Here is a 24104-nt window from a genome sequence, read left to right on the forward strand (position 1 = left end):
CAGAGAGAAAATACCACTGGGTACAGGTTGATGATGGAACTTATAAGAAAGCTGGCAAACTAAAGGGATGTGACTTTGTTCTCATCCAGTGGAACTTACCATAGATAAGGATCCCAAGAAAGAACTGAGAAGAAAATTCTACCTTCAAGAAAACTGGGCATAAGAAGGCTGAGGAGAAAGGGGGAAAGGAAGAGGAATAGAGGATTGTGCCCAAAGGCACTTTCACGTAGAAATACCCATCACCCCAACAAACAGGACAACTCTACCTAACAAACTTTGGGTCACCAGAGAAGCACTTCTGGCTCCATTCTGTTCTGGCCATGTTTTCCTCCTGTCATTTATTCCCGTTTATCACAGATTTCACTCCAGACAAGATATTAAGCCAGCTATCAATCAAAAAACTATACAGTAGAATACCCAGCTTCCTGATGATGATCCAGAGTCATTAATGAATTATCACGCCGTTCATTTTCTGCTTAGAATGGAAAGGAAGCACATAAAGACATTTTAGACCTATTTTATCACAAATTGCTATTAAGTTTTGAGGCTTAAGAGGACACATACCAGCTCTGAAGATCTATAGGCTACAGCCAGACTGCAGCTCCTCAGAAGGGTCTGTCTGCCCCTAGCACAGTGCTCCGATCTCTCAAGTAAACAAACTGCTGAGAGTCCTAGACTTTGGGAACTCCAAAGTCGAGCAGAAAGCCCAGCTTACTCAGCCGTCTGGCTGGCTGGCAATTAGCATTCTCTAACAGCTGGCAAGATGGCTTGGGGCTCTGCCTGGCTGCAGGGGAGGCTTTTCACCCTCCCCTGCCTTCGAACACATGTCTGAATCAAGGCCATGGAAGCCAGTGTACCTGTTGGCTCCTTCCTCCCTGGTCAGCCAGGCTGCTTTGTTTTTAGAATTCTGTTAGGGAGCAGGTGGCACATACAGGATCCCTGGCTGGTGTTGGCTTAGCTCTTAAGAGTCTGCACAAGAACCCACATCTGATGTTTAACACTCTCCAAAACTATCTATTTCACATTTCAAACATACCCTGCCATGGTGGGAAATGAAAAGGCTCATACCACCCAGGCCACTGAGGGGAAGACCAGTGTGGACCTCATCAGTGCTAGGAACGGCAGTGGCTAACCTGTCTGTGTGTGCTGTGCACAAGGGAGCTTGTCTAATATCAGAAAGCTGTGCTGTGTGGGCTACCATGAGGGGGAGAGAAAGAAAGGGCAATCACAAAGGATGGGAAAAGGAAAAAAGAAAACAGTATACAGAAAAATGCTTTGAAGATGACACTACACACACACACACACACACACACACACACACACACACACCCACCCATGCTGTTAAGGTCCTATTAAGAGTATACATTAGGTATGTATCAATCCAGGAAGATAAGAAAAAGTGACCTCATTGGAGTAGTCCCAATGCCCAGAAATCTGATCTGTAGAGATAAAGACATAGTCTTTCTCTTCCTTTTTTTTACAATTACTTGTTTATTGTGTGTATGAGTGCATATATGCTAAGGTTAAAGGACAAGTTGTGGGAACTTGTTTTCTCCTTCCACCCTGTGGCTTCTAAGCAGCAAGCATCTTTACCCACTGAGCCCAAGATGAAGACATTTCCCTACCACTTCTCTATGCTAATAGAATGCTATTTGTTGACTTTTATAATGCAAATTCAGAAGACAGAAAGCCAAAAGAAGGCTGGCCAGATGGCTTGCTGCCACACCTGATGACCTGGGTTCAATCCCTGGAAGCCACATGATGAAAGCAGAGGACCTTATCCAGTAAGTTATCCCCCTCACCTTCTCTCTCTCTCTCTCTCTCTCTCTCTCTCTCTCTCTCTCTCTCTCTCTCTCTCTCTCTCTCTCTCTCTCTCGCACGCGCACACTCTCTCTCTCTCTCTCTCTCTCTCTCTCTCTCTCTCTCTCTCACACACACACACACACACACACACTCTTTATATTTCTTAAAAAAGAAGAAAGAAAGAAACCCAAGGGAAGTTACTGGAGAATACCAGACAGGATTTGAATGTTTATCAACTGGATGTGGTGGTATTAAGAGCTGAACTGAAGCCAAGCAAGGAGGTGCGCGTACAGGAGGGTGACCCTCTCAAACACACTTGCAACAAGAATTACGTTGAAATCCATTACTTAAAATCACCATCGCGGGAAGATATAAGTGATGGGATAACAATTGAGACATAATCTGAGTAAATTAATTAAATAGAAAAAATTTTTTAAAGAGAACAGAGCTAATAGAAAAAATAAAATTGCTATCACAGAAAGCACTGTCAAAAGCTGTGGCACCTGGTAGGATCTGATACTAACCATCTGCAGCTGCCTGGGGGAGGGGTTAGGGAACTAAGGGGAACCGTGCTCTCCACTGCACTCTCTTCTGTTGCTGCCATCACATGCACACATTCTCCTTATGAAACTTGGTCACCAAAAGATAGCTAAGCAGTCCTGTCACTTACTATGGGTGCACTAACTGGCCTATGTTGGTACCTACTGAGACAACCTCTGTGAATGACTCCAGTTTAAAATGCTGAGGACAGTGTTACTATCCTGCATTCATTGGTCATCACTATAGGGGAAAATGAACGAGGCATCATTCAGACAGATCCCCAAAGTGACTATTTCTCTCTCTCGCCGTACCTTGTCCTTTACAAATCAGCTGTCTCTTCAGCTGTGTCAAAGAGATGCAAGCCATTCACTGCAATGTTGGCATTCAACCTCTAGGTCACCAGGTACTAACGCACACTAATTACATTGCAATTTCTCATCAAAAAACAAAAACAAACAAACAAAAAACAAGATGGAGTATGAACAAGCTCCGTGATGCTGGGCGTGGTGGCGCATGCCCTTAATCCCAGCACTCGGGAGGCAGAGGCAGGCGGATCTCTGTGAGTTTGAGGCCGGCCTGGTCTATAAAGTGAGGTCAGTGCAGCCAAGGCTACCCAGAGGGACCCTGTCTCAAAAAACCAAAAAAGTTTAGTGATGAAGGGAAATGGAGGAAGCATGTCACCCAAATTATAAGAATTTATTCATTTGTCTTTTTTCTTTGTAGACAGGGTCTCACTGGACACCCTTGGCTGGCCTGGAACCCCTATGTAGACCATGCTGGTTTTGAGCTTACAGTTCCTCCTGTCTCTGCCTCCTCTGTGCCAGGATTAAAGATGTATGCCACCATGTCTGCCCTTCATAAGGTATTTAACATCACTGTTTAAAAAATATTCAAAGCTGGATTTTAAAAGTTAAACACTAAGCTACAGACCTGTTCTGGCAAGAGTTCACACAGTGAAAACAACTTGTGGATGGTCTTACCACAGGTGTAAAGTGCTATGACCCTGCCAAACACAGAGTACCCAATTTCCACAGCAAGCCTGCCTCCCCAACACCTGAACCAGCAGCAGAACCTGGTGCAGGAGGCCCTGTGACTAGTCTACTACCCCAGAACTGGAGCATCTGAGTTCCCAGGAACCCAAGTGAAAGAGAGCTTTCGGCTCCCACTAGGTGCAATATCTATTACTCAGAAACATGCCAGGTGCCAAAAAAGGATTTCAGGGTCCATGTGGCCCAGGATGGCCTGGGACTCATGCTGCAGCTAAGGTCGGCCTTGAATTTTTCATCTTCTTGCCTGTCTCTTAAGTGCTGGAATTACATGTACGTGCCACAGTGTCCAGCGTATGCAGTGCTGTGAATGGAACCTTGGGCTTTGTTTTGTGCACAGTAGGCAAGCACTCTGTCATCTGAGCTACAGCCTTAGCCCCAAATATGAGTTTTATGAAAATGGATGGGAAAGGGTAAAGTGAACGTGCTAAAGTTAATATGCACAAGACACATGTGTTTGGAATGACCCCAGTAAGATAAAACAGATTCAGCACAGCAAGCTTTGATTCCCACGCCCCAGCCCAGACACTAAATGATCATGGCCTCTGGATGAAAGAGAACGTTAAATATAAAGGGAAAAGGGGCACACTTAAGGAACACTTACAAGAAACTACAAAATCAACTTTAAAAGTCAAGACATAACGAGGGGGATTACCTTTCTCTTCATCTCTCAATGAGCAAAACCTCCCTGACACTGTCTGCCGCTCTGCCTGACCCACTATTTGCAGAGATGCACACTGACTGGCTCGGAGGCGGGAGAGCAGAGCAGGATGGCGACCACACAGAAGGAGATGGTTGACCACTTCTCTAGCTTGTGTCCATGGCAAAGCTAGTGCACTTTAAAACAAACACAAAAACTAAGCAGACGTAAGCGATAGATGGGGCAATTTAAAGTATCAACAATCGATAATTCGATCAACCTAGTTTTGTGTTGGGGGCATGGCTCAGTGCTGGCCCACCTGCTAACACGAGCAAGGCCACAGGTTCTGTCCCCAGCACCATGAGGTAAATAACTCTGCACTTGGCATCAGAGCTTTTTGAGCGAAGTTAAGTCCTAGGTCAAGAAGAGTATATCCTCGATGTCTAGATTTCATACTTGACAAACTGTCCCTTTCTTCCCCACCAATAAAACAGGGGAGTTAGCAAAAATTAAATAGCAATCAATTGTTGCAATAAAAAACAGAAAGGCAGTGTATTTTACATTTGGCTTTCCAGGAACTGGCATTGTCTTTGCTTCCTGCTTTCCTACTTAGCTGTTGAATCAAAACGTTTTCTTGAACCATTGGCATTAAGAATCTACTAGATCATTCCCATCCTCACAACCCCACCAAGGATGATGTGACTGTCACAACGGCATTCTTAATAATGGAAGGGCCAAAATCTTTTTTGTTTTATTTTAATAATTTATTCAGATTACATCCTGATTGTTATCCCCTCACTTGTATCTTCCTGTCCCCCTACCTTTCCGCCCTATTCTCCTCCCCTAGACCTCTGACAGAAGGGGACCTCCTCCCCCACCATATGGTCACAGTCTATCAGGTCTCATCAGGATAGCCGGCTTCCCCTTCCTCTGAGTGCTGGCGGGCCTCCTCACCAAGGGGAAGTGGTTAAATTGGAGGCACCAGAGTTCATGCCAAAATCTTAAAGCCCATTGACAAGTAGAGAAAACTTGACAGGACACAGCCTGTTTCACCACAAGCGGCCATGCCTCTGAATCTCTCTGGTTAATTTAAAACTAAACTTGAATGGGATCAGAGGGGGGCTCCATCCCACCCAGCTGCCTGCAGACAGGTCTCCAGAGCCCCTTTGCTTTAGGAGCAAGTTGACACCATCACTGCCTAAACTGCTAATGACCTATGAGTCACACCTTCAACTGGGTCACAGAACTGGTCTTACTTGTCCTTGTGGTCTTAAAACAAGCCTGTTGGGAGGCAAGGCCTCAGGTCAGTAAGTCATTCCAGAACTGCCCAGCGCCAGTCTTCTGAGCAGCTGCAGCTGAAGACAAACGCTTGACACTGCGAGCCTACCTGTCTCCAGGAAGGAAGGGACTTGTACCACTAATTTAAAGGAATCAAACTGATTTTTAAAAATATTTCCAGCCCCCTTCTAAAGAGATGGCAATTTAATAGGAAAAGCTGGTCCTCGTTTAAATGGCTTTGCGCCAGCACTGGCTACACTACTGTGCTGAAGCTTGAGCTGCATTCGAGCATTTCAAACTAAACAAACACGTTAGCTGAGTTAATCATTAATCACAATTAATTACAGGAATATCAGTGAGTAAGGCAGAACACTCAACTGCCCTAAATGGAGGAAAGAGCCAAACACAGAAGACACTACTCGGAAGAAGTAACAGCCAACAGTCACTGAAGCAGGTAGTCACTGCAATGTTTGATGAACCGATGACAGCTGACACTCACTCCTCAGGCCCTGGCTGGGCTAAACCTCTGCCTACGGCTTCCTCCTGCTAACTCCCCAAGCGGAAGTGAAGCAGCACCTCTCTTGCTGTTCCCACAGCACTGTTCTCAGGATCAAAGGCTCCTGGAGCACTTTGAAGACCGCAACCCCTTTAGAAACACAAGGTTGCTATCCTGCAAATCAAATTGCTGAGGACTATCTATACTCTGAACTGACTCATTTCTCTTCTTTTCAGTTTTCTAAAAACAAAACAAAAACCCTTATCAAATTTTGCAAACACTAGGAAAATCCTGTTTTACAGAAGAACACAAAGCAGAGTTTGAAAACCACTTGGGAACCCCAGCACTGCTCACCGGAGAAGTTTTTCCTTTTTCTAAGTGATTTCCAGAGCCAAGAAGTCTCTGTGTGCAGAGTACTGTCTGTTACACAACCTACAGCTCCTAAGGGGCACTGGGAGTCTTTATAAAGGCATTTGGCCATCCTTTTATGCAAATTAAATATTGTGTGTGCGCAACATAAGCCCCTACCTGGCATACAGCCCTGCACCCTTCACAGATACTCTTCAGACTCCACACCTGAACCTGCTGAACATTTTATTGCTGTGCTCCGATCTTACAACTCAGGAAAAGAAATCCAAGAACACATGACATAGAAACATAAATCAACTGCACTGTTGTTAACAGTATGGCGAGGAAGGTGGGTGCCATACCGGCTCACCACCAGAGCAGATAAGGAGATCTTGCCAGGAATCAGACAGCCAGTATGGCTGCGTTTCAATGCTTTTCTGCTCTTCCTTTGAAGCACAGCCTACACAAAGTGCTAACAACAGCCTGGTGGAGTGTGAGTGGAGACGGGTGCTGTAGGGCAAGATGTTAGTAACTGCTGAAAGATGAATTAATACAAAGCTTATTCCCATATGTCCTTACTTGGCTTATATTTTGAGATTTTTCCAAATAAAGAGGCTTTCCATAAATAATATGGCATGGGAAAGGCGAGTACCAAGACTTCATAGACCAAAGGGGATGAAGCAATAGTCAAACAGTTAGTGAAACTGCATCCTTGTCATTGTCAGCTGACAGCATTTATAATAACCACAACCATTCTCACAAGTATTATAAAAAAACAGAATAAGAAGGCTGTACATATACATCTTGAGAATGGTAGTTACTTTGCTGATAATGGCTACACTTGCAGCTGGCACACTACACAGAGACACCTGGCCCCTTGGTCAACTTGGTCACCCTTCTTTTTTGAATACACATATGGGGGGGGCTGAAATACTGATTTTTCTAAAAAAGCTTCATTTCTCATCGGGACTGGTTTGAGGAACTGGACGGCAGGCTATAAAGAAGACCTCAATTTTCCCAGGTCTTTATACCTGGATCCCTGGACTGGGCTACACAGCCACACTCGACCCTGAAGAAGGACTTCACGGAGAGCTAAGACTGTGCCATTTACCTGACTGGCCAGAATTAAGGAGACCAAGACCTACAGTTTTGAATCTGAAAAGGCACAGGGCCCGAAACACAACCCTCTGTCTAGCCTGTCCACTAACCCTAATGCTACCAGAACAGGTAGGGCAAGCTCTGCAGGAATAATGTACACTGGGCAACTAAGTCTAAGAACTAAGCTATGAGTCTGTCTTTCTTCAAGGAGGTCACATTTGAAGGAAGCAGACACACAAGCTACTCAGAGAACTAGGGAGCGGGCAAGACCCAGCAGGGGCAAAAATCAGAGCAATGAGAGTGGAAACAGGGAAGTCTGCCATACTGGCAAGGCACGTTTAAGGGTGGCATGGGACCAGGAGCCAGAGAATTCTAAATAGCACATAACAGCTGGAGATGGGCAGAGAGGAGCCTAAGCCTTTGGGGTGGGGGAAATCCTTTTCAGAAATATGCAGGTAGCAGTTTTCATTCTTTAAAAAAAAAAAAAAAAAAAAAAAAAAAAAGCTAAGAGACAACTCCAACTCCTAAGAGATTAAGAATTCTATTGTTTGGGTGTTAACTCTAAAGTTAAGAGGATAACTCAAAAATAAGAATGATCTTGAGAAGAAGCTTGCAATAGTCCCCAAGAAACACTTGTTCCATTTTCAATTCAGAGGGGAAATAGGAGGAGACAGACAGGCAGCCAGCACTGTAAAAATGGTTACCCTTCACCATCCCTATCCTGAGAAGTTAATTACAGGTCTCTGGCATTTCACACATCAAAAAGATGAAGAGCATACCAGGTCAGTAGAAGTCAGGAAGCATGCAGTCACAGAGGCTGCTGTCAAAACTGCAGTGCACAGCGCAGGTGAGCACACAGAACCTTCCATGGGCTTTGGGAGAACTCAAAGGTCCAAGAGAAACGAACTAGTGATGGCTTCCCAGACAGACAAGCCAGACAAACAACACACTATCTGACCCCAAGAAGTCCTCTCCCAAAGAAAAGAAACCAGCCAAGGTGATCTGTCCTTCAGCACCCGGCTCTTGTAGACCCATGGCAACACCAATCAGAGGCCCTGAAAGGAGAACAGCAGAACTCTTGCAGGGTTGTCTTGGGTGGTACAAGGACAGGCTAATTGCAGGCAAAAGTGGTAACTTTTTGGTTTTAACTTTTTAAATTTACACTCAGACATTTGTGCTGGGAGGGGGGTGGTAATTTTGTAGGAATCATTTCTCTCCTTCTACTATGTGGGTTTCAATGTTCAAATTTAAGTTGTCAGGCTTGGTGAAATGCACTTTCACCCAGTGAGTTCTCTTGCTGGCCCAAAGTGACAACTCTTTCACGTCTTGTCTTAGTTTCTATTGCTGCAATACGACATCAAAGCAATCTGGGGAGGAAAGGGTTTATTTGGTTTACACTTCTATATTGCTGTTCATCATCAAAGGAAGTCAGGACAGAAATGCAAACAGGGCAGGATCCTGGAGACAGGAGCTGGTGCAGAGGCCAAGGAGGAGTGCTACTTACTGGCTTTTTCTACCTCATGGTTTGCTCATCCTGCTTTCTTACAGAACCCAGGACCATCATGATGCTCAGGGATGGCACCACCTTCAATGGACTGGCCCCTCCCCATCAGTCACTAATTAAGAAAATAATTTACAGCCAATCTTACGGCAGCAGTTTCTCAGCTGTGGTTCCTTCTTTCAGATGACTCCAGCTTGTGTCCAGTTCACATAAGACTAGCCAGCACAGGGTGGTTTTGTTGGTTTTTTCCTGTTTGTTTTCAGTGAATCGCTTTCCTCAATTCTCAAACTTACCTCTAGCCCAGATGTCTCACTCCTGAACCCCCACACTGTGCTTTGCTGCTTCCTCAACATCTCCACTCCAAGATCTGATGGGCACCTCAAACTCAGAAGCTTAAGGGCACACTCCTTACATATCCTACCATCCTACCCCTAGCCACTCAGCTCAACACAAGCAAGGCCAGCTATCCTACCCCTCTAGCCACATTCTTGTAGCTGTTTGTACATTCATTGTCTAGTTATTCAAGACAGGATCTTCCCATGTAGCCTAGGCTGGCTTGGGCTTGAGACTCTCCTGCCTCTGCCTCCATGTGCCAGCATGGGCTGGGATTACAGGAGTGAATCTTCACCTGGCTCCTGCTGTCATTTATTTCTTTTTTGGGAGGAGCGGGGGTGGGGGTGGGGGGATGGAGGGGTGGGGGGTGAGGGGATGGGGAGGGGCCATTTTTTCAAGACAGGGTTCCTTTGTGTAACCTTAGCTATCCTGGAATTCACTCTGTAGACTAGGCCGGCCTCAAACTTACAGAGATCCTCATGCCTCTGCCTTCCTGAGTCATCTGACATTCCCGTTCTCCATTCTGAATCAGCAAATATTGTTTTTACCTTTAAAATACATCCACTTTGAGAATACTACTTCATCACCTGGTCTCAAACACTCCAGTCAAATTCTCACTGGGCTTTTCCAGTGAGGTCACAGCCTCCCCTTGCTCCTACCCCCACAACCTTACCAAGAGCACACTGCTCAGGTGCTAACACCTCAGTCAGATGATATAACATGTCTACCTAGTGCCGCCCACAACTTCATGTCCTGCATTACTCAGTCCTCACTTACTGTCCTCCTTCTTGGTACCCTTGACTTTCCCGCCCCAACCACCTTGACTTCTTTGCATCTGCCAGGCACACTCCAACCCAGGAATACAACTCTTCCCATGTTGCTCTTGAGATGAAGCAAACCCTAGCCGCCCTTTTATAACTAACTGTAGTCACAGTCTCCACTCTCCCGTCCTCCCAGCAGCGTGCCTAGCTGTTTTTCTGCAACACTTTCTGTGCTCTGCTCCATGATCATCGTTATCATGAGCAGTGTTTGTCATCAGCACTTACCAACAAAAACATCACCAGGCCAGGATTTGCTCTGTTTAGTCAGAATGCCAGGCTCACAGAGGGCACTTGACACATCTGTCAGTAAGAAGACCCAACAGGATGTGAGGTGAGCCACAAGGAGGTAGGTGTTTGAGAATTCAAAATCCTTGCAGCAGTTCAGTCCAGGAAGACTTCAAGGGGCAAGATGTGACTGCAGACATGGGTCTGTGCAATGGTCTAGTCAGAAAGCACCCAGTCAGGAAAGGGATCACGAAGCAGGCTGTTGAATAGTGCCTGGATAGGATACAATATTGAAACTGTACAGGCTGACACAGAAGGCAGGGTGACAAAGAGTAGAATCAAAATGTATTGGCCGCAGCCTGGAGACCAAGACCATGAAGAGCTTAAAAACCAGCAAAACAACATACTTATTGTATCATGGCTGAGTATGGTAGTACACTCAGAGGCTGAGGAATGGCATGAGTTCTAGGTCAGCTTGGGCTAGTAAGCTCCTGTGTTAAAAGAACATAGTATACACTTACTTCAAAACAAAACTTCTAAAGTCTGTTACACCACAATGACATGCTTCCCAGTGGGGATCTCCACTCCAGGTAAACAACTGCAGCAAATGCCAGGGACAGGGTGACAGCTAAAAACCAGTCACCATACAGGCTTCTCCACTGCCTCCTTCACAAGCATACAAGTGCCAATGTTCCTAAGATTCAGATTGCACACCATCACACCAGCCTTGTGATCACCAACTCATTTGTTTAACTACTAAAGACACGACCTGCCAGACTGTTCCGTTGCAGCTACGTGAGAAACACCAGCAAGCAAAGAGAACCACGCAGACTCATGCCTGGCACAGGACCAGATAGAGACCTCCAGAGAACAGTGGAGGGTGCGAGACCAGAGACCAGGGCTGTAATGGGAAAGAAGTGGTAGATCAAGGAAATGACTGACTGCTCACATATGTGATAAAGGAGGGAAGGCGCCAAAGGGCTCTCCAGTGCTAACACAACACTTGGCCTTGGTGTAACATGGAAGGCCAGTGGGTGCCACCTGAGAAGGTGAAGCCTCAGAGTGCAGAAACTCACGATGATCTGCTCTACACGCCGATGACAGCCCGAACTCTTACCCTTCTGTAAGCTTATTTTTAGCTCAGTAAGTTCCTAATCTAGTAGAAAAACTAATTTCTTCCATTAACTCTAAAATGGCATGTTCATTTCTTAACATACTTCATCTAGTCTAATTATAATATAAAATGTGCACAGAAGCAAATTAGCATTTGAATAGTCTTTTCCTAACAGGTACATAAAATTAAAATAATAGAGGCTAGGAGAGATCCCACAGCACACAGGGGGCTTGTGGTTCAAACTCTAACACCCAAGTTCAATCCCCAAAACCCACAACAACATGGAACCAAGAACTCACTCCACAATCAGACTTGAAGAGAGCAGGAGCTGGAAGGACAGAGGGCTTGCAGAGAGAAGAGAAACCCTTAGGGGGAGGGAGAGCATCTCTGTGAAAGCTGGAGACCTACAACAGTAAGCTCCTGGGAGGATATAGAGTGACTCTGGCTGAGACTCCTAGTAGCAGGGGTCATGGCGACCAAAGAGGCCACCCTCTAACTAGACAGGACTCCTAGTGGGGCACCAACCCACACAAAATTTGCCCTTCTTACAAGATGTGCAGGGATAAAAATAGACCAGGGATTGAAGCAATGTCCAACCAATGCCTGGCCAAACCTGAGACTCACCCATTGGGAGAGAGCCAACCCCTGACACTATTAAGGATACTCTGCTATTCTTGCAGATGAGAGTCTGACATAGCTGTCCTCTAAGAGGCTCCTCCCAGCAGTGGATTGAAACAGATGCTAAGACTCACAGCCAAACATTGGAGGAAGTACAGTGAGTTTTGTGGAAGAGTGGGGATAAGGAGAGAAAGACCCAGAGGGGACAGGAGCTCCACAAGACCAACAGTGGGCCATGCATGGACTGGACCTAGGCCCCCTACACAGGTGTAGCTGATGGGCAGCTCAGTCTTCATATGGGTCCCCTAGTATGGGGAGCAGGGGCTGTCTCTGACATGGACTCTGTTTTTGTGGCCTGCTTTTCGATCACTTCCCCCTGGCAGGGCTGCCTCACCAAGCCACAAGGGAAGAGGATGCACTCAGTTCTGATGCTACGATGTGCTGGGGTTGTGGGGGGGCTCCTTTTTTCTGAGGACTACAGGAGGGGAGATAGGGAGAAGAGAGAGGGAAGGTGGGACCAGGAGAAGTGGGAGAAGGTTATGGTTGGGATATAAAGTAAATAAATAAATAATTCTTTTAAGAAAGCACTCATTCCACGAAGTCATTCTCTGGCATCCAACCACACACCATGGCACACATATTTACACACCATCATCAGCATCAGCATCACAACAACAACAACACTAATGATAATGATAATAAAAAAACTGATCTTGTTGTAGCATCATGGACACTTACAGTCAGTAGTGTTATTAATGCACGGAATGTGGCTGCATCTAGGACAATCACAAAGTCAATTGGGGCTAGGCTGGAACTCTCTTCTGAGTTCCAACCTAACACCACAGTAGCAGCCAGCAGTTACACTTGCCATCTGCAAACACATTCTCTGGTGGATTTACTCTGAATAGTCTGCTTCCCACTCTTCCCCCAAGGCAACTGCCCACCTTCACTATAAGTATTTAAAATGTGAGGTGAAGCAGCACGCAGGGAGTCTTTGTGTTGCTCTTCCTTTAAAGATGTAAGCAGTCCTGTGCTGAGCAGCAGGCAGTGGCTCTCCCAGCCCCTCAGTGTGCAACTGATATGCAGCTGTCGCCTGAGCCCTGGACGTGAGCAAGCCAGACTTCCTGGAAACAGGTTTCTAGTTTCAGCATGGTGCCACGGCCCTTTAGCTCTTCAGTGAATCAATATCATGGAACTTATCAATGAGCTCTGTTACATAGCCTTGAAAACACTCCCTGAATAGGAGATGCAAGGCATTATGGGAACATTCATATTTTAAAAGGAAACATGATTCAGGTCCCTTGGCCAACTTCAGGATATGGGCAAGTGACTGCTTATGGCTGTTCCTTTAGCAAAGAGCAGTCAGAAGGTTCTGAATGGCCAGAGAAGCCACCGTTTCACTCCTGTCCTGACTTCCCCCAGAGCCTCTGAGATGGCTCCCTTGTGGCTGCAGCAACACAAAGGACAGCCTGCAAAGTGACTGCAGGTATTAGGTTACAGGTAAGGCTTCTACTCCTGGAAAGAGCTTCTTTGGGAACAGAAAAACATGATAGGAGCACACCACCACTGCACAATGCTCTCCACAGCAACAAATCCTCAGACTGTCTCTCTTCTCAGTTCTAAGTGCACACCACTGAGTGAGGTTCTACTTGGACATCTCCCTACAGACAGCTGGAGGGCAAGGATAGTAGTGTGGGGGGTATTAGCAGCCAGTGGGACTGGTCCCCAATACCATATGCACACTGGTGGAGCAGCACCCGAGTTCCATCAACAATCCCCAGAGATGGCATGTCAGGCTTGTGCCTTACTGTGTGGAGGTGCTGTGTCAGGACCTGGCATAGGCATATTATCATTTACAACACATCATCAGTTACACATTCAGTGGAGGCAGGAGAAGGCCACAGCATCTGAATGGCATCAAGCAACTTGTAAGTGGCAGAGCCCAGACTGAAATCCAAATCCATTGGACTAAAGACTGTCCCTTTAATCACAAAACACACAACCTGAAAAGCTCAGGCTGGCAGGAATGCACCTCTCCGAGCTATCCTTCAAACAACCTTGCCTGTGTGATTCTGAATAGCTTGAATCCAGTCCCAGCTGTCAATCTAAATGAAGAAATAAACCATTGGACCATGAGATGGTCCAACAAGCCCACCTGCATGCACTGTGCAGCGTCTGCCCTCACCCCTTACCTGCCTTCGCTGCCCTACGGATTGTTCAGAATGGCCTTTTCCAGCAACCCCTCCGTGTTACCTGCTGTCTGTAGGGAAGTGCAGGAAAATAAGATGTGCCCAAAGGAAGAGCCCCGCTTCCCTTGGCTGCTCACTATCATCACTCCCAGGCTTTCATCAGGTCACAAAAGAATAGTGACATTACTGCTCCACTGACCTGGTTTAAGGAAACAACTGCGGTTCATTCTTCAAGACACCCATACTGAATGGAAAGCAGAGCCTACTAGGAGCAGGACAGTAAATGTGCAGCACTGGATAATGCAGGGCAGACAAAGAGGAGCTATGCATCTGCCATAGTTCTTCCAAAGACCGATGTTGAAACTTAATTCTGCACCACTATTAAGAGAAGGGACCTTTAGGAGGTGATAGACCAAGATGGCCCCACTCTCCTGAAAGGAAGAATGCCTTCTGTCAGAGTGGGCTCATTATAACAGGACCCTATCTTTGCTGAATAGGATAGAGAAATTGCAGGGAGTAGAAGGGAAGGGTAGGGTGCAGAAGCAAGCCTCACAGAAAAGGGCACTATAAGTCAGGACAAGATAGTGTGACATAAAACAAAGCCTCATCCACCACCTGTGAGGAGGAGACTTCTGCCCCTCTATAGGTGGCCAGCATTCAAGAAACCTTCTTGGAAGTCAAGGCAGGGCTCTCACCACGGCACAGAACCTGCTAATGCCTTTATCTTGACTTCCAGGCTGCAAATGAGAAGGACTAAATTTCTCTTTATAAATAACCTATTGCTGCTACAACAGGACAAAGGGTCAAAGATAGATAATGAGTTAGTGGTGATGCTAAATTAGGACTGACAGCTAAATCCAAAAGTTTGTTGTTTTTTTTGTTTTGTTTTGTTTTGTTTTTTTGAGACAGGGTTTCTCTGTGTAGCCTTGGCTGTCCTGGACTTGCTTTGTAGACCAGGCTGGCCTCGAACTCACAGAGATCCGCCTGCCTCTGCCTCCTGAGTGCTGGGATTAAAAGCGTGTGCCACCATGCCTGGCAAGTTTTTAGCTTTTATCTATTGTCTACATCCTATCTACTCATCAAAATTAAGGAGTCTGTTACTTAGAACACTACTGTCCACTTCCGCCCCCACCCCCACCCCGCAAAGTCATTGTTTTCTATCTCCTGTGTGTGTCTGGGGTGGGGAGGAGACCTCTACCTTCAATATGAGGCTAGCAGAAGCAAGTGCAGAAGAGAAAGCTGTGACCCAACAAACACCACAATTTCTAAAGCCAGACTTAGATAGAGTCCTACCTGGGATTAGGACTGCTGAACAAAGAGAAGTTTTAAAAGATTGGTGGAGGGTGAAGAGAGAGCAGAGGGTTGCAAGGGACCTTAGGGTAAAGCAGACACAGGACAGCCAGCCATAAAGGACTGTGGCGACATTTCTTCCAACCTCAAGACTGAATGTTAGATGATGGGTCTCCAAGAGTATCCTAAGTAAAACACTGAGAGGAGAGCTGACTCATGAAGAAGTCAAACATTACCAGAGAAAACAACAGATCCTGCAGCTGGATAACAGCAGAAGTACAAGGTCCACCAGGAATTCAGGTTCTGTTCCCTGCAGGGGCGAAGCAGGGAGCCTGGGAGCCAAGCAAGTGGAGAGTGAGCGGGCAGCCAGAGAAAGGTCCACAGACTACTGCTTTCAAGCTGCTCTGCCTGGACACAGCTGCTCTAAAGAGGAGCCACCTTCTTCCTCCTGGGAGTCTCCCACTGCTGGAACTGTGGACTGGCACAGACAGCGGACCCTGACAGCTGGCCTTACATGGCCACAAGTTGCACACCTGCAGATTGACCATCAAAGTATAAAATAAAAATAAAAAATAAAAATAAAAAAACCCACACTGCATCTCTGCTGAACAAGACCTTTGCCTTGTCATTATTCCCTAAATAGTACAATCCAACAACTATTTACATAGCATTTACATTGCATTAGATATTACAAGTAACCTAGAGATGATTTAAAGGACACATGTGGGTTATATGCAAATCCTCTGCCATTTTCTACTAAGAACTTGAGTTGTGGATTTTTGTATCCACAGGGTCCTGGAAACAACCACCCATGGATACTAGGAACCAAGTACATTTCCTTTCCATAAATACCACTGTTCTTTCTCCTTGTATCAAGCAGTGCTCAACGCAGGTTCAGTCTTCTAGCCACTGATGAAAGTCAGGCAGAAGTCCTAGGCTTTTCCCCTTACCGATACACAGTATCCCTTCTGAGAACAAAGAAGTATGCTACCAACTTCACCATGCTCAGAAAAGGAGAGCTTTGCTACTCTTAAGGACAATTACACCCCTCCAGTGCCAATTTTAAATACTATTCACAACCAACAGAAGGTGCCTTTCAAGCCCCACCACCTATATAGCTTTACTGTCTGTCACAGGATTCCTCAAATCACAGAGCCTCTGAGAGGCAGACATTAAAGTTACAAAACAGCATGTGGACACATGTTCAGTTGCTTCTAAAATCTCTTGTCAGAGAAACAGACAAGCAGTGGCTAATAAACGGTTTGCTGACTGAATAAAATATTGGGTCCCTTTTAATTTGTCTTTTGAATTAAGGCATGAAAGCTTCTTTTTCATATTCCCCTTCTGTATCCGCTTTCTCTGTTACCAAACGCCTTTGTCCTCCACTGTCCTTGCCACCTACATCAAATGGAAGGCTCAGAGATGACTGCTGTGAATGACATCAGTAAACACCTAACAAACCAAATCATGAATGCCCCACTGCCCTACTGTCTGGGCCTCTACATCAAAACACTTGAGCTAAAATACTCTGCCTACGTTACACCTCATGCTTGCGGGTTATTTGCTTATTTAGGCTCATTCCCACTAAGTCACAGTCAAACATTTGCAGTCTACAACTGCTCTTGGCAAGGAAATCTGTCTTCTTCTAGGGCACGCATGGAGCCTGGATCCACCTCTCCTCACCATCCTGCACTCATCAGCCACCTTACCTCCCCAACTCAAGCAACACCACGGGCTCCAACAAGCCTCTGTGATTTACAGGGTCCTCTCTACGGATGCTTCTAAACCTGTACCTGCTCGGAATTCATAGCATACTTGTATTGTTCAGCCCAGGATGCAGAGGTGACGTCTGTCCATCCCCGGTGCTCTCCATCAGGCTCGGATTAGTGATTATTCCTTACAGTCATATGCCAACTTTCTTCTTCCACACAAGGTCAGACTTTCTAGCTCCTCTAAGCCCTACCTCTCTCCAACATTTTTCATTCCCCGGAAAATGTTTTAATTCCTTTAAACAATTTCCTATTTCCCAAATAGTAAATCACCTTTTCTGCCTCTGTACCCTTTTTGAAGGGATTTCCTGCCTGTACTCACATGTGGGGTCTACATGCTAGGAAGAATTCCAGCTCTTTGTTAAAATCACAATAATAATTCATAAGAGCTGCACATACAGGTAACGGATAAAAAACTGAGGACAAATGATTGAGAAAAACCATTCTCTTGTTCAACACAGATGCCACAATGTCATAAGAGCACCAACACGGTGGCTTGAAGGTGGCTGAGACCACAAGCCCATACACCTGAACACTAACCCGTTGTTGGTGGATGGTTGCGCCCACAGATACTACACTCTGCAGGTAAAAGTAACTCTTTGCAACTTAGCAGCACTGTCTGCCTACCATTCCTCAACAGGGCACCCACCCACTCATTGGACAGGGAACACTGGAACAAATATGTAAGCAGAGTCTGTATTTTAAGGCCCAGTGCTAGTTTTTGGAGTTAGAGAAGACAGAGGTCCATACATAGGAATTCTAAGACAATACCATAACAAGCACAAGTAAAGGGACTGAGTGACAGTACAAAACTGTGTTCGTTTCTTTTCATTGCTGTAACAGATACTGGGGTAGATTTACTTTAGCTCACAGTTTCAAAGCCTTCAATCTATCCACGTTCAGCTGTTAAGCCTGTGGCAAGGCAGAATATTAAGAAAGGCAAGAGAGAGGAAAGCTGTCCCCACCCACCCACTACCACTCCAGGGCAGCCAGGAAGCAGGGAAAAGCGAGGGAAGAGGCCAGAGCAAGACATAACTTTCAGAAGCACAATACCTTCCTATTTCCATCTGAGTAAGAACCATCAACACATTAATAACCTATTGGCGAGGTCAGGCCTTTACAATCCCATCCCTCCTCCCAAAGCTCTACTTCTGAACAGTATACTGGGGGACTGGGCCTTCAACCCAGGCGCCACAAGATGGGGACACAAAGGATCTCTTAATATCACTAGAATCCAACTCGGATCAATACTCTTAATGTGAAGGGTGTACTCAAAACACCAACCACGAGCTCAGGGAGTGCCTGGGACTCTGGGGCTGCCTAAGATTGGCGCCTGGGACTCTGGGGCTGCCTAAGATTGGCAACTTATTTCTCTGGGAATAATCTGTGGGCCAGGACAGAAACAACTCAGGAGACACAAGCTCTCCAGTCACTGTCTGTGCAGTACTGCTAACCAGGAAGCCAGAGGAGGAAACCGCTCACAGAAGACCTGGAGTTCGCACGAGGGCGGGAGAGGGCTGCTGAACCAGCACAGAACTGACACTGGCAGTGAAACAAGTCCCACCATGGCAAGAACCTCAAAAGAGCTGGGAAGGGGCAGAGGTGACACTACTCCACACTAGGTTACTTTAGGGCCACACTCAGCAAGACAGGGAAGACAGCAATCTAGGCTGAAAGGAGGAGGAACCCTGTTCCACCTCACTATCAGGTAAGGTCTAGATTACAGTAAGCCAGACTCTCACACCTTCTGAGTAATCCAGTAACTACAAAATACGAAGTGGTGGGAGAGCTCTAAACTTCCAGCCAGGAGATCTGCTGGTTGGCTAGGAGATTACTCTTCTGGCAAAAATGGGGTGGGTGGATGAACACAGCACCCACACAGGCACTGGGAAATACTCTTTAACACTTTACGCCCAGCACTCTTTTTTTTTTCCTCCCAGTCAAATAAAACACAACACAGAACACCTTCTGCTATGCAAAGCACCCACTGGGGGAGGGGGAGGTTTTGTGAACCGTGTGTGTGGCATGAACAAGATGTAAAATGAGCATCTTACTGTAGTGGGTCTAAAGAGTCGGGAAAGCACCTCACCTATGTGGTAAAACAGATGCATACACACTCAGAGTGAAGAGTCAACCCTACAAAAATGTCATTTCATTAAAGACATGCCCACATAGGAGCAATATTCTGTAGGAATTTTTTTTTTATAGAAAATCTACTCAAGGTAGGATTTTCATGTTTCACTATAAAAACGTATAATACCAAAATTTATTTTTAATACCTACACTATGGCAAATTCTAGTAGTAGACTGTGTGTGGTAGATGTGTGGAGGCACAATTACTGGGGTGACAGGACAGCCTTGGAGAGCCAGTTACCTCCTTCCACCTTTGGATTCCACCAGTGAAAACTCTGGTCACCAGGTTTGGGAGCAAAGCAGCCTCTATCCACTCAGCCATCCCTCTAGGCCAGGAAAGGTCTTACTACAGCCCCTGACCAACCTAGAATATGTAGCTCAGGCTAGCCTGTTAACTTTCAGGCATCCTCCAGCTTCTGCCTCCGGAATGATGAGACATATCACACACCACTCCCTGCTTGTGACACATACTTTTGAAACCCTTTCTTGGGAACAGGTGGCATGTAACTACTTGTGGATTCTCAGCCACTCCATCAGGACAGAATACAGCCTCATCTGCCCACATCATTTTCCAAAAGCTATACTCCCAATTTAGGATATCCCCTCCAAGACCTCAGAAGAATCTGAGCAAACAACACAGAGTAAATACTAAGTATTTCTCTCTTATACAGGCCATCTCCCGGGAAGCACAAGGGATAATTTATGAACATATGTGCAACACATTTGGAAATAGTCATCACTTCTGGTCATGTACTTGAGCCCATCAAATAGACTTTTCATAAAAACTACACAAGGTCTCTAACAACAGTGTCTACTGTCCTCCTTGTTCCTTTAAAGAAATCCACGCTGACCACAGGCAGGACCTCAGGTACAGTTGCCACCTGTGCTGTGGGGATTACGTGGGAAGCAGGGTCATGAGCACCAAAACAGAACAGGTCACGTGACTTTCCCACAAACCAAACGTTTAAGTTTGGAGTAAAACTCAAGCTGTTTCTCCACCCCACCCCACCCCCACCCCAAACCTGGTCTGTCCTCAGACCACGACAATTTGTGCCTGATATGTAAAGACCCTCAATAAATACTTTCCAGTTCTGTGAACCCTAACTCAAGGTCAACAGATTCCCACACGCCTGTAAGACATCCTGTGCTACTGGTGGGGCTTTGGGAAGGTGCCCAGTATCAGCTAACTTCCTGGTCTCTCGGTGCCAGCTACTCTGCCTGACTTTGGAGGCAAAGTCCTCGCCACACCCGACCCTCCCCGGCCTTAATGGTTGTTCAGGCATCGCCCCAGGAACACTTTCTACTTGGAAAGTCTTTTAGAGGTCGTCGTCACGGCCACAGAAAAAACTCCAAGGTCATTTCCACCAGACCTTTGGGGTCTGCGAGTAGCTCAACACACAACTCAACCCAAACCAAGTTGGTTTTGCCCGTACGTTAGCAGCCCCCCAACCCCCAGCGGCCACGTGCGTTTAACCGGAGCCACAAAGACTCCAGGCCGCGCGGGCCAGTGAAAAGCACGCAGGATCCTTGAAGTCTGAGCTCTCCACCCGACGAGGGCTGGCGATCCCGAGCGAATGCAACAACCCGGGAGCACAAGCCCCGCACCCCACCCGTGGCTCCGGGCTCACCGGGTGCGCAGCGCCTGCCACGCGGCGTCGATGTCGGCGTAGAGGTTCTTCTCGGAGGGTTTGCCGGAGCTCACACCGTAGCCCGAGTAGTCGTAGGAGAAGATGTTGCAGTTGATGCGCGAGCCCAGGCCGATGTAGAAGCTACACATCTGGCCCAAGTCCACGGCGTTGCCGTGAGAGAAGAGCAGCGTGTAGCGGCTGGAGGGCGCGCAGCGCACGAACATGCAGCCCAGCCGGTTGTCGCGGGCAGTGCGTGAGAAGAAGACCTCGACGGCGTCCAGTTCGCGCTGCGAGTACTGCCAGTCGGCGCGCTCACTCAGGTGCAGGCTGCACGCACCGGGGCCCGTACCCTCCTCGGCCGGAGCTGGCTGCGCCGCTGGGGCGGGCGCGGGGGTCGCAGCGGGAGCGGGCGCGGGCGCGCGCTGCTCGGGCGCCAGCACCGTGTAGGTGGGTTCGGGCGGCAGGAAGGCCAGCTTGGCGGCGATGCGGCTCGGACAAGGTGGGCAGCAGAAGAGCCAGCACAGCTCGCCCAGCGAGAAGCCGTTCATCCTGGGGCCGGGCTCGGGCATCGGGGCGGCCTGGCGCCCGCCGCGGGCGGGAGGGAAGCGCAGGGAGCGCAGAGGGAGCCCGCCGGGAACTGGAGAGCGGCCGAGAAGGCGGAGAGGCCAGGGGCGGGGCCAGGCGGGCGCGGCGCGGCGAGCGGGGCGGGTCAGCGGGGGCCCCGCAGCCCCGGCGAGGCGCGGACGGCCGGGGCTCGCGCGCGGCACACAAAGCCCGCGGCGGCGGCCATGGCCCGCTCGAGCGCGCCGCCCCGCCCCCGCACGCCGCCGCCACTTCCGGGTTACAGCGCCGTGCGCCCCCCACAGGTGGGCGGGGCTACCCATCGAAACGGACGCCTGAAGCAAAGCTCCCACGCCTGGGCGGGGCTCCGGCCTCTTGGGCGGGGACTAGCGCGTCTGGGCGGGGCTACTCTAGAACTAACTCTGAAGCGAGGTTCCAGTGTCTGGGCGGGGCTCCAAGTCTGGGGCGGGGCTTTGAAGAGATGGGGGCGATTTGGACTTATCCTGGAATGAAAGGAGGTAGGAGGGAGCGCAGTTCTCCAAAACCAACTTTCTGTCCTGGTTGGGTTATTAGGACTTTATGGAAAAGATAATTATTGGGAAAGAGAGTTGAATAAATTAAAAATACCTTGCTTTCGTCAACTTAATACTACTTTTTTTCTCTTTTGGTTGAGACAATTTAGCCTAGGCTGGCTTAGAACTCATGTTTCTTGCCTCTACCACCAAGTGCTGAGATATCACACTTTTTGAACAGCCTCTACCATAAATGTACTGGACCCGTGTTGCAGGCAGCTGCTGTATATGTGTGTTTAGCTATAGTGGTCTGGTAGTTTTACAACAAACGGTGTGGATGTGTTCCTTTCTCACCTCCACCCCTTACTTCACCCCCTGTGGTGCCTACTGGACACTCCATGTCTATCCTTTATGATGTTAGTTTCTCTGGAATTGTTTTGGCGCCAGACTTTTAATCAAGAGAGACATGTTACAAGCATTTGAATCCACTGTGGTCTTGGCAATCAACTTTAAACGATTTTCCAAATATAGCTCTGAGAGCTTTTGAAACCATATGAGCCTTAGTGTGCACTTGGCAGAGCCTCTGCCCTGGGCTTTGGCACCAGGCTTCCTTTTCAGGGACAGAGAGGAAGGCATCCCAGGCTACCAGCGATGAATGCAACCAGAGCTCCAGTGGACAGTCGCCACTCTAGATCCGTGCCTGCGTAGATTTCCCAAGAAGGATTTCAACTTTTTTTTAACAGAAGATTTTTGATTACCCTAATCTAAATCAATTTACCAAAATCAACATCAGCAGCAACCTTGTGAACTGAGTTTCAAAAGGTTGTATCCTCACTAAGTTGGCAAAAGCCTGCCCACAAAGCTTCTTCAAGTCTGTTTTAAAGTTACTTGGATGGACAAAACTGTTCTCGCCTAGCCAGGCTTTAGCTTCTGCTCTTGAGTTTCCTTTTTCCCAAAAACTTTATGAGTTGTTACATGTTGTTATATTCTGCCTGCTTGTTTCTTGTATCCAGTAGGTGTGTGTGTGTGTGTGTGTGTGTGTGTGTGTGTGTGTGTGTGTGTGTGTGGTGTTTTTCATGCCGGTACCCGCTGGGTCAGTTGCCAGAATTGCAAAAGATAAGACAATCTCTGTCATAGTCAAGAGGCTTGGAGAAGACTAAAAACAGCTTTGCGTATGAATTAAACAAACCATCAACTCAAAAATGGTACCTGGTGATCAGGAGTTCAAGGTCATCCTCACTACCTAGTGAGCTGAGGCCAGACTGGGCCATGAAACCCTGTCTCAAACATACACACACACACACACACACACACACACACACACACACACAAATAAATAAGCAAACCAACCAGTTCTTTGTGAAAGTTTAGGTGACAGTCTTATTACTACATTTATTTTGGGGGTGTTCACAGGTGTAGAGATGAGAAGATGTCATGTGGTTTTAGGGAATCAAATTCAGGTCATCATGCTTGGTGCAGTCCAGCTCTACTCATTGAGCCATCTTGTAGCCCTAGGCAGTGGCCTTTGGTCCCAACTTTGTGGTGGTATTTCTGTGAGGACCAGGTGCCCAGGACACTTCAATTCACCCTAATCTAATGCAGAGTGAGATAGAGGTCTTCGAGAAATGTAGTAAAAAACATCCACTCGTCCCTCAGTCAGTCTTTCTCCAGCGCCACTCCTCCTACCTGATAGAATGGACTCGCGCACAGCTCATGAAAGGGCAGCTAATGATTCTTAGTCCACGTCTCTGTACCGCCAATAGGAAGGATAACAGTCATAGTCCAGATGTTCAGGTGGCAGTTCTTAGACTGTGGGGAAACTTCGAGTTGTTTATTTAGTTTAGTCTCCTCCGCAGGGGATTTGTGCGATATGTTTTGCCACACCATCAGTAACTAAATAGAAGAACTAAAGTTTTTTGATCATTTTAAGAGACTGAACAGAAGGAGCTTTCTAGAAAAGTAAGCTCATTCATGTTTATGTGAATATTAAACTCATGTGCCATAGAGAGCAAGCCTTGCTCACTCATGCTACGTAGAGCTGAGGTTAGAGTTTGTGTCGCCCTCCAAGATAAGTCATGCTGCCCAGACCTGACAAGCTCAGTATCTCAGCACAGAGAGCATATGAAAGTCCCTCAGCAAATGTTTTCTGGTTATTGGATGC

At 47.2% G+C, this 24104-nt stretch overlaps 1 protein-coding gene across 1 annotated transcript in view; it reads right to left on the reverse strand.

Moving 5' to 3' along the window:
• Abhd17c (abhydrolase domain containing 17C, depalmitoylase) overlaps nt 1-21557 on the reverse strand; it is a 42822-nt gene extending 21265 nt beyond the window's left edge. Inside the window, exon 1 of the mRNA XM_051148862.1 lies at nt 20871-21557. Within this exon, the coding sequence (XP_051004819.1) occupies nt 20871-21439 (569 nt within the window). The 5' untranslated portion in view covers nt 21440-21557. The remainder of the gene's footprint in view (nt 1-20870) is intronic.
• Between the last annotated feature and the right edge of the window lie 2547 nt (nt 21558-24104).

This window comes from Acomys russatus, chromosome 7 (genome assembly GCF_903995435.1).
Source record: "Acomys russatus chromosome 7, mAcoRus1.1, whole genome shotgun sequence".
NCBI lineage: Eukaryota > Metazoa > Chordata > Mammalia > Rodentia > Muridae > Acomys > Acomys russatus.